The following is a 16,261-nucleotide window of genomic DNA, read 5'->3' as shown; positions in this document are numbered from 1 at the left end:
TTACTCAAATCATGTCATCTCGCATCTCATTTCTTCTGCGCAGCGTAGGATATGACTCTCCTGGATCCACCAACCAATCGTATTGCAAGAGGGCGTGTGCTGCCTCGAACTCGCCGAGATTTATAATAACGCGACCAGTAGAGGGAGCTCACGAACCACCAGTGGGACTTGGTTGTACCACACTTGGAATCGTCCCTTTTCGTGGAACCCTTGAAAGCTGGTATCAAACTTAAGGCCTCGGGGCCAGATCCGGTCGCCACATCATTTTATGCATTCCGCAAAAGAAAATTAGTAAATCATGTGTGTCAACTCACATAATGCGCACGTAAAAAAAAGCGGCACGTATATATCCAAATATATCAAATGTGTAAAAGAGACAAATATGTCAGCCAGGATAAGCGTACTAGAACAGCTGAACTTTCTTTTTATTTAATCTGAGGCACTTGTTGGCAGCCTGGCAGGTGTGTGCTGAATCCCGTAATAACAACAGTTTAACCACGTGGAATTAAGACAAATGGGACACTTTGTAACAGTCTCTCGTAATGACGACAGAGAAAGAAAACAATGATCTTCGAACGCTGTGAGTCACGGTTGAGAAATTCAGGAATAACAAGCACGAGCAGCAGCAGGTCCGTACACGAGGACAGCGTCACTCCAGAGTCCAGACCGCAACAAAAGCTCAAGATTCGCTGTTATGGAAAAAACAACCTTAAAAAACAAACGCGTAAAAAGGACAGAAACAATCACAAAAGATTCCACGTCTTCCAAAGGCAGGAAGGAACTGGATTCGTGGACACAAAAGCGTTCCCGTTTGCGAGGCCCTGAGGGAAGCTTTTTAGGCGCCATCCAAAGTGTCTCTGAAGCGTTAAGTCTTTTTTTTCCTGTTTTGTTTGTTACTCTGCTGACGTAAAGTTTGGCCCTGTGGAAAAGAGACAAAAGCGGCCAGGATAATGTATGTCATGTGCTTTCTTTGGAACGTCCCAGTTCTCTAGAGTGAACATAATAATTTATCATCGCACAGAGGCACCAACAATATCTGCAGCAGACAAGAAGTGACTTCGATACTACAGTAACGAGTTGCCCGCTAACTGCGAGCCATTGAAAATACGATTTGTATCCAACAAATTTTGACTTAAAAGATGCGAGTCGAATCAAACTGAATTGTTCCACTTTCAAATCAAACAGTGCTTGCATCGTTTCCCGCCCTCATATCGAAAACTGCATCGAATCGTCTTTTGTGGAGAGATGAACAGCTCCAATTTAGAGGATGTTGACTCGTATTGTAATCCGCTGTAACATTATGCAGTTTCAACATTAGCATGAAAAAATTCCTCCCAAAAATTCTTAAAAATGAAATGTATATTAATATTTTTTTCCTTTAAAAAATACACATTTATTCTCATAAATGTTATCCTAAAAATACAACATCTTTCCCCTAATATTCAGGCGTTATTTTCATAAGATTCCAACTTTGTTTCTTGTCCTATTTATGCTTTATACATAAAATCATTTTATCCATAAAATCACAATCACCAACTACAAATTGCAACATATCTAAAATAACACACCGTTTACATTTGTTCTTCTTTCTTGTGCAATATCCTGTGATTTACATTGTCTTTCAAATGATAATTTACAACTTTGCAAGTTCCAGTTCCTCTCGGATGGCCGTGATGACCCTGAAACCATCTGAAAATTGAAGCACCCTTATTACAGTATATCAGTACAACAAAGTGATTTAGAACTCGTTTTGAAATCAGAACCCTAGGATAAAAGTTTGTGGAGTTCCGATAAAGTTACTATAAAATGGGTTTGGTAGCCCAAAAAATTAATGTCATTACAGATGACAAATTGAAAATTGGTACAGATTGTATCAAGAATCCTGAAAGTTGATGCACATGATTTTCTTTTGCGTGCCACAAAAAAAATTAAATGGGCCAGATCTGGGCCGCGGGCTTTGAGTTTGACACCGGTGTTCTAAAGTGTGTCCTTTTGTTCTCGGAAGTTGCAAGTTAATTCTGTCGATGATAATAGTGAATGAATAAGTTACGTTCATTCGGGTAAAGTGAAAACCTCTCTCTTAATATACAGATGTCACTCTCAGAAGATGACAACTTTAATATAAAAAAAAACCCAACAACAACAATTAAAAAAAATCACCCAAAATATTTTTGGTTTGTAAAATATTTTCTCTTGAAAAATTCCCCCCCCCCCTTTCTATATTCAGACTGATTCCGGTAAAAATGACTATTTGTTATTTTCTCTAAAGTATGTGTTCTTCATGGAACACGAGCACAACAACATTGTTAAAAATAACAGCACAATTTATTCGATAAGACACAGTTGTGATGCACAAAAATAACAATACTGAATATAAAAATGTTTGAGCTCAAGCAGTAAGTGGTCTGCTCGTAAAAGAGAACATTTTAGTGGTGAAGCAGTCTTATCCGAAATCAAAAGAAAATTGATTGAATTGTTCACACGTTTCTCCATCTCGTCACAGCATCGATACTCCAAGCGAACCGTAACAAAAGCATCGCGTCATTGCACATATTGAGACAACACATTTCATTTTGTATTTCTAGCTATGCAAATGTGTTGGTGGGGGGGGGGGGGTTTGTTGAGTTCTGGCAAGTGGTTACGGACATGAAATGGCGCAAGTGGGTGTGTGTGTTGGCATGTCATACGGGCGGGGAGTAGTTGTAGTGGTTGGTACGCGGCGGGACTGGTTTGCTTTCCAGATGCTCGCCGTCGATCGCGTCCGTCCGCGTGCACGCTGGCTTGCAGCGTTGCTTGAAAAAGTCCGAGACGTATTTCACCTGAATGAGGAATAAACATCAAACCGCATTGACACCATCTTACAAGAGTCTGCTCGATTAATGCTCACACAAAATGAAAAACGTCACGGATGGGCGAGTGTACTCCGGTTCAATGTTTATACTGTATTTTAAAAATATATATTTATTGCTTTTGCTATATTTCTCAGGATGCATGATGTAGTACTGATTTAATTTATTCACTGTATGTCTATGAACTACAGTATATGTATACATTATTTTCATGATCGATTTTGTATTTCACTATTTTTTTTTCCCCATTTCTGGCTGTCTATTTCACCATTAATTATTTTGTTTGTTTTATTTCCACAAGCTATTCATTTCAAGATACAGTATTATAAATGTAGAGGTCCTCGTGGCACTTGGGGCTACCTAATGCCCGTGGCCACCAGGTTGGGGACTCCTGATGTACAATGTACTTTGTAAATCTATTGACTTACTCCTATGAAGTAAATTTGCATTTCGATTAAAAGTTGACAAACATTTCATTGACAGTCGAATGACATTTTTAATTTTTTTTGTCTTCGAGTAGTTTGATGTACAGTTGTACTCACAGTGAGAACTGCGATGAGAGCCCCCTGCAGGAGTCCCACCAGCACGTCGCTCCAGTGGTGCTTGTAGTCGGAGACGCGCGTGTAGCCCACGTACAGGGCGAAGGCCACCAGGAAAAACTGGATGGTGGGACGCACCAGACGAGTCCACTTGCCTTGCATGCGCGCCTGCACATATAGCTATATATACATATAGCACCGTCATACGGTCAGTGTGTGTGTGTGTCAATGTGCGTGTATGTGTGTGTGTGTTGTAAACTCACAGAGAGGAAGAGCATGCAGTACATGCCGAACGACGAGTGCCCCGAATAGAAGGACAACCTGACCAAGAGGAAAGAGCACTTTTACTATCAATGTGCAATTCTTTCTTTTCACAAATCAATCCATGTTTCATTGTTTTCTTTTTTTTTTTTATAAATAAAATGTACACGTTGTTTGGAATTCTTCAGTTTTATTTGTCAAGTTATTGTGGGCATTTTTCTTTGGAAACGCATAGTAAAAATATATATTTTATCCGGATTTGATTTCATATGCAATCATTGATTTTAGTACAAAGTATAAAGTTGGAGCAATGATTTTTGTGTGTGGATATAAACGCACACATTCATTCATTCATTCATTCATTCATTCATTCATTCATCTTCCGAGCCGCTTGATCCTCACTAGGGCCGCGGGGGGTGCTGGAGCCTATCCCAGCTGTCTCCGGGCAGTAGGCGGGGGACACCCTGAATCGGTTGCCAGCCAATCGCAGGGCACACAGAGACGAACAACCATCCGCACTCACACTCACACCTAGGGACAATTTAGAACGTCCAATCAGCCTGCCACGCATGTTTTTGGAATGTGGGAGGAAACCGGAGCACCCGGAGAAAACCCACGCAGGCCCGGGGAGGACATGCAAACTCCACACAGGGAGGCCGGAGCTGGAATCGAACCCGGTACCTCTGCACTGTGAAGCTGACGTGCTAACCACTGGACTACCGGGCCGCCCATAAACGCATACAGTATATGTAAAAAAAGAAATGCACACAGGCATAGAGTATGATGCGTCCATCATTTCCTCTCGACCCACCTGGACTCTGTGACGTTGCGCGGGTTGCCGGTGCAGTTGATGTGCAGCTGGTACCCGCTGCAGCTGGATGGGGCGCACACGGCCAAGAAGTTGGGTCTGGGCCGTCCGATGGTGAACTTGGCCAGGTCAGTGAGCGACTGGCTGACGGCCGCCCCGAACAGGAATGTGCCCACGATTTTGTAGAGCGCTGACAGATACTGGTTGAACTGGGAGTTGGAGTGCAGACGCTTGGTGTGTACCAGGTAGGCCTCGCCGGTCGTGATCTGAGCACCGGAACCACGCTGTTAAACTTCAGCACGCGCCACATATATATATATATTTTTAATGTACAGTATAAGATCCAAGCAGAAGAACAAAAACACATACAACACAAATGATCAACCACCGCGCTCCATTGAAAACTTTTATGAGTCATCTAAAAGGACGTGCAGGACCGGACCGGTGGAGATTGGCCTCTACTCACAATGACTATGGAGCTGGTGATGGTGACGGCGGCCATGGCTCCGTGGGAGATGGTGTCTCTCCTGTAAGGGTAGTTGATGCTCTCGTCGTCGCAGTAGATCCCCCTCTGGTATGGTCTGAACATCAGCGTCAGGATGGCTGAGGGCAGGGCCGCTGGAAGAAGAAAATCACATGAGGATCATGTTGCATTAAGCCAGGGAGGAAACTCAAATGTTTAAAAACAGAGCGGTGGTTGTGAGAAATAAGACAAAAAGTGCTTGTGGTGCTAAGAACAGTATAAAGAGCTAAAGAGCTAAAAGTCGACCACAAGATGGTGAGGCTCAACCATGATCTAGTCCTAGTTAAGACTAGAGACTGAGACAGGATCACAAAATCAAACAAACAAACAAATGATCCTAAAACCAGATGAGACCAAGACTAAGATGATACAAGTTGGGGGAGGAAAAGGTAACAAAACCAGCCAAAGCCCAAGACAAGACTAAATTAATAGAGGGCGAGAAAGGGTCACAACAAAGTAGCGAAAGACCACAATGAGACGAGGTCAATAAGGAGCAAGACAAGTCATCAACAACACAACCAAAAATGGTCTGGTGTGTCCAGATTTTTGTGCCAACGGAAGGCACAGTATAGTTGTTTGGGAATTTGGTTCATCTACTGGTGCCATGCTGGGCGTTCTGGTGTACCGAGAGCATCTCCTTGGACGAGCGATCGGCGAACCTGACAAGTTGTTGGCTGAAAGTAAACATTACACCTGCTGGATCCACATCTAAGTATTGGCACAGAGTAGCGTGACACAATTTTTTGGTGAATTTGATCCAGATCCTCCACAGGTATCAAACTGAAGGCTTGGGGCCCAGATCCGGCCCGCCACGTCATTTGATGTGGCCCGCGAAAGCAAATCATGTGTGTCAACTTTCATGATCCTTGCTAAAATCTGTACTGAAATGTTAAATTCTCTTCGGTGATAAATAACATTGCCATTTTGCCATAATTTCTTTACCCCGTTTACACTGGCTTTAACAATAATTGATCAAACAAACATATTGCTGATTTACTTCAAAACTAGTCATCTGTCAATTTTTTGTGTACAAGTTATCTTGCAATGTGATGATTAAACGAGACGACGTCAGACGCAACTCCAAAGTGGCCCGCGACAAAAATGAGTTTGACGCAGCTGAGATACGCAATACCCAACACAAGTACCAGGCAAAACCCGATCAGATTAGCCTTTTATAGCGTACAAGTAAAAAGGTTGCTAAAATGGGTGTACTGTATCTTTGAAGCCAACATAATATACTTCATGTGTTTTTCCATGGTCAGCTACGATATTTTTAAGCGCGCACAGGTCATGACAGGGGCGTTCAGCGGTATCATTCGGACCGGCGGTATGTTGAGAGAGGTTCGGGTCCGTCCCGAGGGGCGGCTGTACGACAATGTGCGGCTGATCAGGAAACAGCTAAAACCACACAGTGAAAACATTTGACTCAGCCGCTCCAAAGAAATGTTGTCCTCGGCGTCACCATGGAGACATGGCCGAGGCCAACCTTTAGGCTGTGGCCCTTGGCGAGCTCCGTCAACAGATTGGGGGGAAAAAAATAAGTCAAATAACTAGACCCTTCATACGTAAAAAAGACGCCAAGTGCAAGCAGAATTAAAGAGAGGAGGATATATTGCTGTCTCTTAAATCTGAGCAGAACAATAGTCCACAATTCAAATGACTTTTCCTGTTTTCCTGAACTTGTGGTTCGACTGCCAAAGCTAATACCCGGGAAGAATGGATGGTTTTCTTAGGCTAAGGTTTATGAAGTATGCAGAGAAAGAGAGAAAAAGCCCTCCGTTAACACATTGCTTCCTTCCTCCAGAGTGTGGGACCGGCTCACTGTGACTGAATGAAACCGCAACCAAATACAAACGATAAAAAGAATAGAATTCGGATGCCAACAGTAGATTGTGTTTCTGTCTTGCTAGATCAATATTTTTTTTGTGTAAATGTACCACAAAAACTAGAATTGCAAAACACTTCAATAGCACTTCAAATCAGTCAAGGTGTGACTTTAACATACTATTTCCTATTTACCACGTCTTTGCAAATAGGTTAGTTAGTTACCCCCCCATCCAAAAAAAAGTACTGGGGGGGATGGAAAATACAAGCAAAACACCATCAAAATGGCTTCTCTTTTTGGTGGTGAAAAACATAACATAAAATTCCAAATTCCTCATTCAAGTTCAAGGTCAAGAGTCAAAGTCACCATCGAAAAGCCTAAACAAAATAGTTTTACGTCACTGGTAATTAAATAAAATAAACAAGCATGAAAAAATAATATCTATTTCATAAATGTGACAAAGTAATCATTTTCCCAAAGTGAGATCCTGACAAGCAACAAACCCGTAAGTGGGGCTCACGATGGAAAGTGTACAAAGCCAGTCGGAAATCAATTGGGAAAGCAACTTTTCAAACTTATCTGGGGGGGCAGGGGAGGGGGGGGGTCCAGGGGTTTGAAGGGTTGGAGGAAGAAGGGGTTGTGTTGGCAAGATGTATGTTGGAACATATATATATGACGAGCCAGATGCTCAGGATGCAGAAAATGCTGTGCCTGAACATGGAGTAGGGACGAAACACATCGGGATTGGAAGAACGCTAAGCGATACTATTAGCAATTATTAGGCTAGCGTTATTGTTTGCAATTCGAGTCCGTGCCTTGCTGTTAACTGCGCATGACGGGATTACATTCTGTAAGTGACGTCACTCGCTGGAGGTTGCTGAAAAAAAGCATTTTCTTTTGTTCAGCGCATTGTTATTCATGTTCAAGTCAATTTTATTGTCAAACGTGCTACATGCGCAACTTACAGCACAGATGAGATTTCTTTCGTCAGGAGGGATAGGAGGCGCTGCGGGTGCTATGGGTCTAACTATGAACCTAGGAGGGCTGCGTTTAAAAAAAAAAATCCAACAAAAGTATGCTTGAAATCGTTTGAGCCCCAAGTGCTACTGCAAAAAATGTTTCGCCGAGTTTACTTCACGCTTGACCTTAACGTTTAGATGAAAGCAAACTCCCCACCCTTGGCTCAGAAGACTCGCGTCCATTATTTCGGCAAGTAGAGCGTGCGCTACGCCCCTCTTTGAAGGGCGCCCCGGCTACTGTTTACTCTGCAGGGCGCAAGCACAACGTTTTGATAAGAGAGTGCTTGTGTGACAGAAGTCTGCTGCCAGTGTGGCCGTACGATCGGCCGCAGTTGTGCAACGGATCTGCCTTCAAAACAAACACACCACCAGCTCGGTCAACCACCACCCAGTTCCTTCGCTGGCACAATCAGTGAGGAAGTGGCCTCCTCTTTTTTATCAGACGTCCCAAAAACCTCTGGCATTGTGACACTGGTGGGAAAATAAAAGTACCAAAATTTCATGACTGCACTTACCGCTATGTTTAAAAAAATATATATTTACAATAACTCCATATTTAAAGAATAAAGATACAATTGATCTGAATGACAACTCTAAAGGTCTTGAGTAATAAACATTAAATTCTTCGTGTCAACATAAAATGTAATTCATGACTTTGAGAGCAAAGCAACGGGGCCAAGAAGTCCGACTTTATCACACAATCCACAGTCATGGCTTCATGAAATAAAACGCATACATATACTTATCTTGCACACAGCGTCCTAATACAAGCAGGAACAAACCAAAGTAAAAAGGGCAATAAAGGAAGATAAAGAATGACGCAGGCATGCTTGCCACCGAGATGTTGCGTTGTCCTGGCCAGCTGATTGATAATTTTCTGGATAAGCCCGTGATTGAGACCTACGTGACATTAATTACAATGACATAACAGATTCAAAGCAACCCGGATGTTTTTACATTAAGGTTGTGGGGTTTTTTTGTGTTTATGTCAACCTTTCCACACACAAAAAAAATGAGAGGCGCTTAAGATGACACTTTCCCCAAGAAGAGATTGCAAACGAAACAAGGGAAAGGAAAGTTTCAAGCTTTCCCAAACCCCCACGATTCCACGCTGGAAAAATAAACAAGATGGAATTTGGGATCAGACAGGAGTACAACTTCCTCTTGACCCTCTGCACCAGCAGGAAGTAGAAAGTGTTCCTGTTTTTCGGGGGCCTCGACGATCGGCGTCCCAAGGATCCGCGAGTGTGGCAGGGATGGGAGCAGGTAAGCGTTTGGAGGTGAACGTTATGTTTGAGGACTGGACGGGCAGACTCCACACAAAACTGATATTTGGCTGCATTTTGTTGCCTCGCGGCGATTCGCGACGTCTGCCGAGTCCACGTCACACTGGAGTGTTACAAGATCGGCAACATGTTATCCCTCTCACTGAATTCCTACTGGGGGGGGGGGGGGGGGGAACTTTTTTGGGGGGGCCCTAATGATAAATGACTCCTACATCCTTCAGCAGTACAACAACCACAAAATTGTACTATTAATGGTTGATGCCAGCAAAGAAAACATGAGTCTAACAGTTTGGTCAGGTCGTCACTAAATTTAATTTGGAACAGCTGAAAAAGTACGTAAAGTAATTTCTTACCTTTAAATTCATTGACTATTTCTTTCTTTCTTTCTTTCTTTTTATGCATTGATCTTTCTGTCATTCAAGGTCAATGTGGGAGATAGGCTCCAACTAACACAGGACAACCTGTCTGGACCTGCTGTGAAAGAAGAAGCATGTCAACTTGAGTTAAAGCATCGGGGGAAAAAAAAAAAATCAAATGACCTTTAAATAATACTGAAATGAGAGTGACAGGCACGCCGCAAAGATATAAAGTCTAACACTAACCATGGGATTTTTTTTAAATAACCTTCTACATAGACAAACATTGGACGAATGAAACATGACTTAACTGAAAGGAATGATGGGAACTCAACAAAACACACACACGCATACGCACACACACTTTCTCTTCAGCTTCTCACTTTCATTTTCACACGGGAACGTGATTCAACAAGAGTCAATAGTTCCTACTTTTACTCTGACACATATTTGGCAGATATTAAGAATGTGTGTGGGACGGCTAAATATTATCATCCCGTGATGCAGATCTTTTCCATAGCATAATACGCATTTTTTTTTCCAAACTGAGGCAATCCTGTCACTAGTCTGTCGCTAGTTGCTACAAACTTTGACAACACAACGGCATCCTGAAATAACGCTCAATCACTGATTAAGAACGCTGAAAAACCGACTTGATTACGCTGACACTGACTGTATTCTACGGCGCCTGTTGCCAGTGCTCAGCAACAGCCGCGCTAACGGCTAGCAAGCGCTGTCGGATTACTTTTCAAATGCAGTTTTTTAGATGCAAATGACTGCACACTTTGGTACTGTGAGCCTGACACAGATGCCGGTCCGACAGATAATTTTTTTTAACAAACCAGGCTAACTCAAATGTGTTATTTAAGCCGGTGACATTGCTACTGTGGTTGTGATGTCACTTAGCGAACAAGTGGTGGGTTTATGAGCTCGTACGTTATAGTACTTAGCTCGCTAGCATTAGACAATAAAATGCTGAACAGTTCGTAACACATCTTATCTGTTTCTACAGTCTGTTATATAAATGCAAAACATCTTGCGACTGTAATGAGAATGTGGTTAGTTTCAACCCAGTATGGTTCAAAAAATACAACAACTTTTATTGACCATGACATCAACTGCTTCTTGAGAACATCTCAACTTGTAAACTGAAATAGTGACAGGACAACCGAAGTGATACTGAATCGGTGAGTAAGTATTGGTTTATCCATAACTGCTTCAACTTATTCACATTGAGCAGTGGTGCCACTAACCAAGCCCCCCCCCCCCCCACCCCCCAAAAAAAAGCAGCATTGTGCAAGGGGCTTGTAACTATCTCTACAGGAGGGCAACGCTCAACGATCGAGAGGTAACACAAAGTGACAGGGTGGACATTTGAAGGGGGCAGAATAAATCACATGGATTGAGAGTTTAGCTCCAATGTGGACATTCAGCACATTCCAGCTGCGTCTGTCTCACACACACACATACACATACACACACACACGCGCGCGCATTCATGCATGCATCCACACTTTTGTCTGGTGTTTTTTTTTTTCAATGATTGTTTAAAGTTTAAACCACTAGTTCCTATTTTTTTTTTTACCAGGGACCGATTCGTGGTAGGATGGATACTTGGGGGACCGGTAAACATTCATCAAAAGGAGGTTGGTATTGGTGAATATATGCTGCAAAACAAGAAAACATTTTTTTTTTGTTTTTTGGTAGCGTATTGTGTGTGGGAGGATTCCAAATAAAAAACACACACTCGACATACGCAGCTTCACACAAACGTGAAGTCATGACATCACAACTCTAAAAGCATATTAAATCTATTCGCTGATCTTCTCCTGGTATTTAGTCAAGTGGATGTTTTAACCCGAGAGGGCTAAAAATGGGAATGGCTGTAAATATATATATATTTTTTAAAAAGGACGACTGGAGTGTTGACAGCGTGCAAATACATCTAGTGGTTAACGGGGGTGGGGGAGTGGTTTGTAGGGTGCATAGAGTACGGTTATTGTCATTCCTGCGTGTCAGTCACCAGGTGGCCCAGAGGGCAAAGAGCAACTGTCTTTCTAAATAGCTGCGGACAAGTACAAGGCACGACGCAGCGCCATTTGTTTATACAAAGAAAAAGCAAAACATACAATTGGAATCCATGCATTGAGTCTGATTCAAAGTGGCAGTGTCGCCCGATTAATCGGCTGACTAATTTAATCGGGCGATACTACCACTTTGAAAATGCTTTTTTTTTACCACCTTATCATAATATCAGGCAAAGAGAATGACATTAGTATTTTCCAGATCGGGCCATGTATGCTTTGCTACAAACAAAACATTTGTTTCAAATTCATTTATTTTTTTTATTTATCTGTGCGGCCCGGTATCAAATTAATAGATTTGTAGGCCCAAAGGCGCTTAGACCAGCACAATCTGGACAGTCCTTTTCACTTTTTCATCGTCCTACTGCTATTTGTGACTAGCCCGAGGGTGAAATCAGCTGTTCCATTTTATATCTCTTGAAACCTGAGCTTTGCACCACTGGCGAACCTAACGTGCTGATAGACTTGCAACAATCGTCTATTTTTACTCTTGCTTCCAATCAGTAATCCTTAATGGAGCCACGAATAGGCTTAAAGGTCATGAAGATTCTCAGCGGATGGCGTCATGAGCTAGTGGACTGGAGAGACTCTTTAGACACGAACAAATTTCATGGCAAAATTACGGTGAAGAACTTCACACATGCCAAGAAGGTAAGCTTGTGAACTATAACAAGCGCGCCCTTTCACCCAAACAAATGCACTGTGAAAAAAAATGAGAGCCAATAGATCAATTACCGGTACAGTATGTCTAAAAATTCAGCTGCTGTTACAGTTTTCAGATTGCGTTGTCTTCTCACCGCGAACCTGCTTTGACAAAGATGCGACACCAACAACACCTGGAGGACCTCAATTCTGACAAGTTTGAGTGCCCTCGCGGAGATCCGGGCAAGTCGCGACAGGCGTGCACACACACAATTGGTTAAGTGTTTGTGTATCTTATGGATGTGAAGAATTGGAAAAAGTGCAAACATCACAGGGACAAAGATATATCGACGTCAATTCTCTTATGGTAATCATCAGTAATCAAACGGGATGGGCATAATAATCGTTATTAATTCTGTCGGTTGTGTGGAGTTGTCGATTAATCGTCTCGCAGTGAGTGAGGAATTTTGAGACTTTAAACCGACTGCTTTTGTAGGCTAACTTTTACGTTTAAGGGCCACGTTTAATTTTGAATCAGTTAATATGAAAGACTACTTCAATTAACGTTTCAAATGAATTAAACACTTTGACTTGAGGTTTGTAGACTCCGGTCAATTAGTGAAGCTCAGAGTTCAAAGCAAAGGCGACGCAGCATTTAGCTGTTATGTTGCGTGCAAATTGAATCAAATGCCAACAAAGGTGAAGTCAGCCCCGAGTGTAAGTAGTTTAAAATCCATATTACAAATCTAACAACCAGATGAGACGTCAACAGTCCTAAATAATTCGACAGCACTTTGTGTGAACGTGTGCACGCAACACGAGACCCTGCAGCATTCTTTAAAGTCTGTGTTGGGAAACACACACTGACTGTGGCCTGTTTGAACAAGATAGACAGACAACTTTCAGTGCTGTAACGCTAACCTAGTGATTCCAAAACCTCTTTTATGTGTCTTGTGAGATCATCGGGTCAGCCTTAGGAAATGATCCAAAATTATTATTCAAATCTGATAAATGTTGCACCTTTATTGATCTTTGCAAGCGACGTATAGTGACAGAGACACAAAGTAATGTTCTTCCATTTTCCCCACCCAATAATTATTTGCATTTTAAAAATTTTGAGAACCTTTGAGAGATTTTTCCAATGTAAAATATGTGCTTTGGTTCATTAAAAGTTGGGAAACGTTGCACTAAGCCACCAACTATGTATTAAATACTGCGCGTTTCCTAGTCTCGTTTGCATGGTGTAACATGTTGTGAGGTCAGCGATCAGATGATAAATGGATAAACCATGTGCTTGTATTGAGCAATGTCACATGTCATTTTGCACCGCTTATTTATATTCACTACGTTTGAACAATTAAAAAGGTAAATAGCGTACGTAATCAAACAAAACTCACCGAAGAACACGCAGAGGACATCCACAACCACCAGAATCACCTTCTTGCCTTGCTGCGTCATGTTTGCCCGCCGAATGGTCGTCCTAAAACAACCACAAACTTGATGTTAAGCGGCGGCGCCTCTCCCACCGGTCTTCCGCCCCGCTCGGCGTACCTGTCGTGTTGTGGCCGGCTGAAGAAACTTCCAATAGGTGGGTGGGCAGCGGCGAAGTGGGGAACTTGACGACCGCCCTGCGTACCGGGGGCGGGCGCGTCAGAAGGAGTTGGGATTCAGGGGGAGGTTTGACTGGCCTCGCTTCCACCGCAACCACCACCACCAACAACAACAAGAACTGGAGGAAACACCGGGTTGATACCGCCTCTCACGACGCCCTCGTCATTTTTCAATCCTAACAGCCAAAATTTATTCACCTGAACCTTACCGACCGTATCAACTCAACTCAACTGTATTTATAGAGCACTTTCAAACAGCCATCGCTGCATACAAAGTGCTGTACATGGAGCAATTTAACATATACAACAAACAGTAAAGCAAATCGGTAATAAAGACGGTAATAAAGTATCAGCAAGAAAAGAAGAAAATGATTGGAGTTAATTACATGTTCTTACCTCCAACCTTGATGAGGCACTACGCTGTATATCAAAGTACACACTAACTTAAAAAAATAGTTTACAAAAGTTCTCGAGGGTCGTCCATTTTGTTTTTTGTTTTTTTTTCGACCAAATAAGTGACGTTACCGTCGTCGGCGCAGGTGTGTGACATCATGGCCGCTCACCTGCTTCCGATTTTACTTCCGTTTTTTTTTTTTGTTTCAATACTTATAAATTATACTGGATGTTTTTGCATTAAATCCAACATGGTACTCAATTTAAATTATATACTGTATATATGTACAGTAAATATGTTAGTGCCCCCGAACGGCCAGACTTCCCAATTAAAATAGTAACTCAATTTATTTCCATAAAGATAATTCAGCCTCTGCGCCGAACGTAAATGTAAAACTCAATAATTGCCGGCATATATGACCCATAATAGAGATCTCTAAAAAATGGAGCTTCTTCTCCCAAATTAGGTGGCCCATTTCTTCAAGGCATAACTATAAACTTACTCGACAGAGCCTGATTTACAGGGGCCCCAGCGCGACTTTGAACTTGCGCTGGCAAGTTAGTCTTTGACTCCCTCTAGCGACACAGAGACTAATCCACCACACGCCAACAGTAACTCAAGCGACCCAAAAGCCCTAAAGTAATCGATCTGTGTTGTTAAATAAATATCCATTAATCCGTTCCCTGAACGGTTTATCCTCACGAGGTTCGCATGTCAGCTATCTTCGTAGGTGAGGTCCACACTGAACTGGTTCCAGGGCACACATAGACAAAGAATCATTCACACTCACAATCTCACCTACGGTCAATATAGAGTGTTCAATTAACCTAACGTATGTTTTTTGGACTGCAGCAGAAAAATTGAGTACCCATAGAAAACTCACACAGGCACGGGGAGAACATGCAAACTTGGCATATAGGAGCTGTTTGTTTTCTGCATTCAGGTGGATGATTCAAGTTCTGTTTTTTTATTGCATAAATACAAGGAAGACTTAATCAAACATTTAGTATTGTGACATTTATTATTGTGTTTGAAATAAATTAAAGGGAAATTAAAGTCAAAAATGTTTTTGCACAGAGGTGTCAGGTAATTCTGAATGAAGTATGTCCATGGCCGCTCTTACACAGTCGGTCGGGCCTTCTCAAGTTGCTGAGCTAGAGTGGACTTCCTACGATGGTAATCTAGCATCTTTTCTGCATGAAAGTGCATGTTCGCAAGTTGCGCCTTCTCTGGGCTCTGCGCAAAAGGAATGGGTAGCCTACTATTCTTTTTATTACCTCACTGATGTGGCAATCTTGAGGTATCTCTATGTGAAAAAGGGAGGTTGTTCGCCATTCTATGCTGCCTTCAGTGTCAGCCAGAAAAATGCCAGTATCTCTATATCTCTGCTACTGTGTGAAGCAGCACTGAGCTGTCAAACAGACCTACAAAGGATTATCATTTACGACTCAACCCAACTCCGCCAAAGACAGTAAAGATTGTCTAATTATGTCCTGATGTCCCAGATATGAGAGACCTCAATATCGATGCTCCTCATCTCCCTCCCCGATCTTTTACGCTATCACACTCACACAGATCTGATTTATAAATTTATATGGCTCCACATTTTATCTTTCACTCCAGTTTCCCTTTTCTCACAAGGAATAATACATTGGAATTTCGTAAAAATGAATTCAGAGAATGTTAGGGCACAGTTCAAGAAATGTTGCACATTAGGCGCCGTATTCTTTTTACATTGAAGTCAGAGACCCTTTCCTTAATGGGAAAAAATATATATACTGTATATATATTACAGAAGGGAAAGAAAAATAATTGAGATAATTTAGTTCCACAAGTGATTGGTTCATTCTGAGCACAGCCACATCCCCAATATTAAGAGATGTGCACTCTTGTGCAACCACATTCATTCAGTTGTTTATTTTCACTTTCTCAGCCTCTCGAAATGCCTTAGTTTTTATTTGGATGGCACAGGTTGATTGATTCATCTTTGTCTCATTTTTTTTAAATCGCAAAATCTTGGCATTTGAAAAGGGTGTGTTGAGGTTTTATATCCACTTAAGATAGA

General features: G+C 42.1%; 2 protein-coding genes across 3 annotated transcripts in view; both read right to left on the bottom strand.

Moving 5' to 3' along the window:
- srsf5a (serine and arginine rich splicing factor 5a) overlaps positions 1-16,261 on the bottom strand; it is a 97,712-nt gene that overhangs the window by 6,630 nt on the left and 74,821 nt on the right. The gene's annotated exons all lie outside the window — the stretch shown is intronic.
- LOC127614961 (phospholipid phosphatase 2-like) lies at positions 2,304-14,329 on the bottom strand. 2 transcript variants are annotated; one of them, XM_052086443.1, is made up of 8 exons: positions 14,199-14,329; positions 13,744-13,820; positions 13,590-13,672; positions 4,924-5,075; positions 4,461-4,723; positions 3,652-3,709; positions 3,392-3,568; positions 2,304-2,819 (listed from the first exon to the last, which is right to left on the bottom strand). In XM_052086443.1, exons 3-8 carry the CDS (start codon positions 13,648-13,650, stop codon positions 2,682-2,684), a joined length of 849 nt encoding a protein of 282 aa, XP_051942403.1. In that variant the 5' UTR covers positions 13,651-13,672; positions 13,744-13,820; positions 14,199-14,329; the 3' UTR covers positions 2,304-2,681. The 2 variants fall into 2 exon arrangements, with proteins under 2 accessions (XP_051942403.1, XP_051942402.1); XM_052086442.1 differs by lacking the exon at positions 14,199-14,329 and having other exon boundaries at positions 13,744-14,129.

The sequence above is a fragment of the Hippocampus zosterae genome, chromosome 14, assembly GCF_025434085.1.
Source record: "Hippocampus zosterae strain Florida chromosome 14, ASM2543408v3, whole genome shotgun sequence".
In the NCBI taxonomy this organism is placed as follows: Eukaryota; Metazoa; Chordata; class Actinopteri; order Syngnathiformes; family Syngnathidae; genus Hippocampus; species Hippocampus zosterae.
Note: the sequence above shows the minus strand (reverse complement) of the source record. Positions and strands in the feature narration are given on the sequence as shown.

Coding starts and splice junctions, on each gene's coding strand:
- LOC127614961 (XM_052086443.1), bottom strand. CDS start 13,650: ATGACGCAGCAAGGCAAGAAGGTGATTCTGGTGGTTGTGGATGTCCTC. Junction 4,724..4,923: donor TCACCAGCTCCATAGTCATT/GTGAGTAGAGGC, acceptor TCCGGTGCTCAG/ATCACGACCGGCGAGGCCTA. Junction 3,569..3,651: donor ACTGCATGCTCTTCCTCTCT/GTGAGTTTACAA, acceptor ATGTATATATAG/CTATATGTGCAGGCGCGCAT.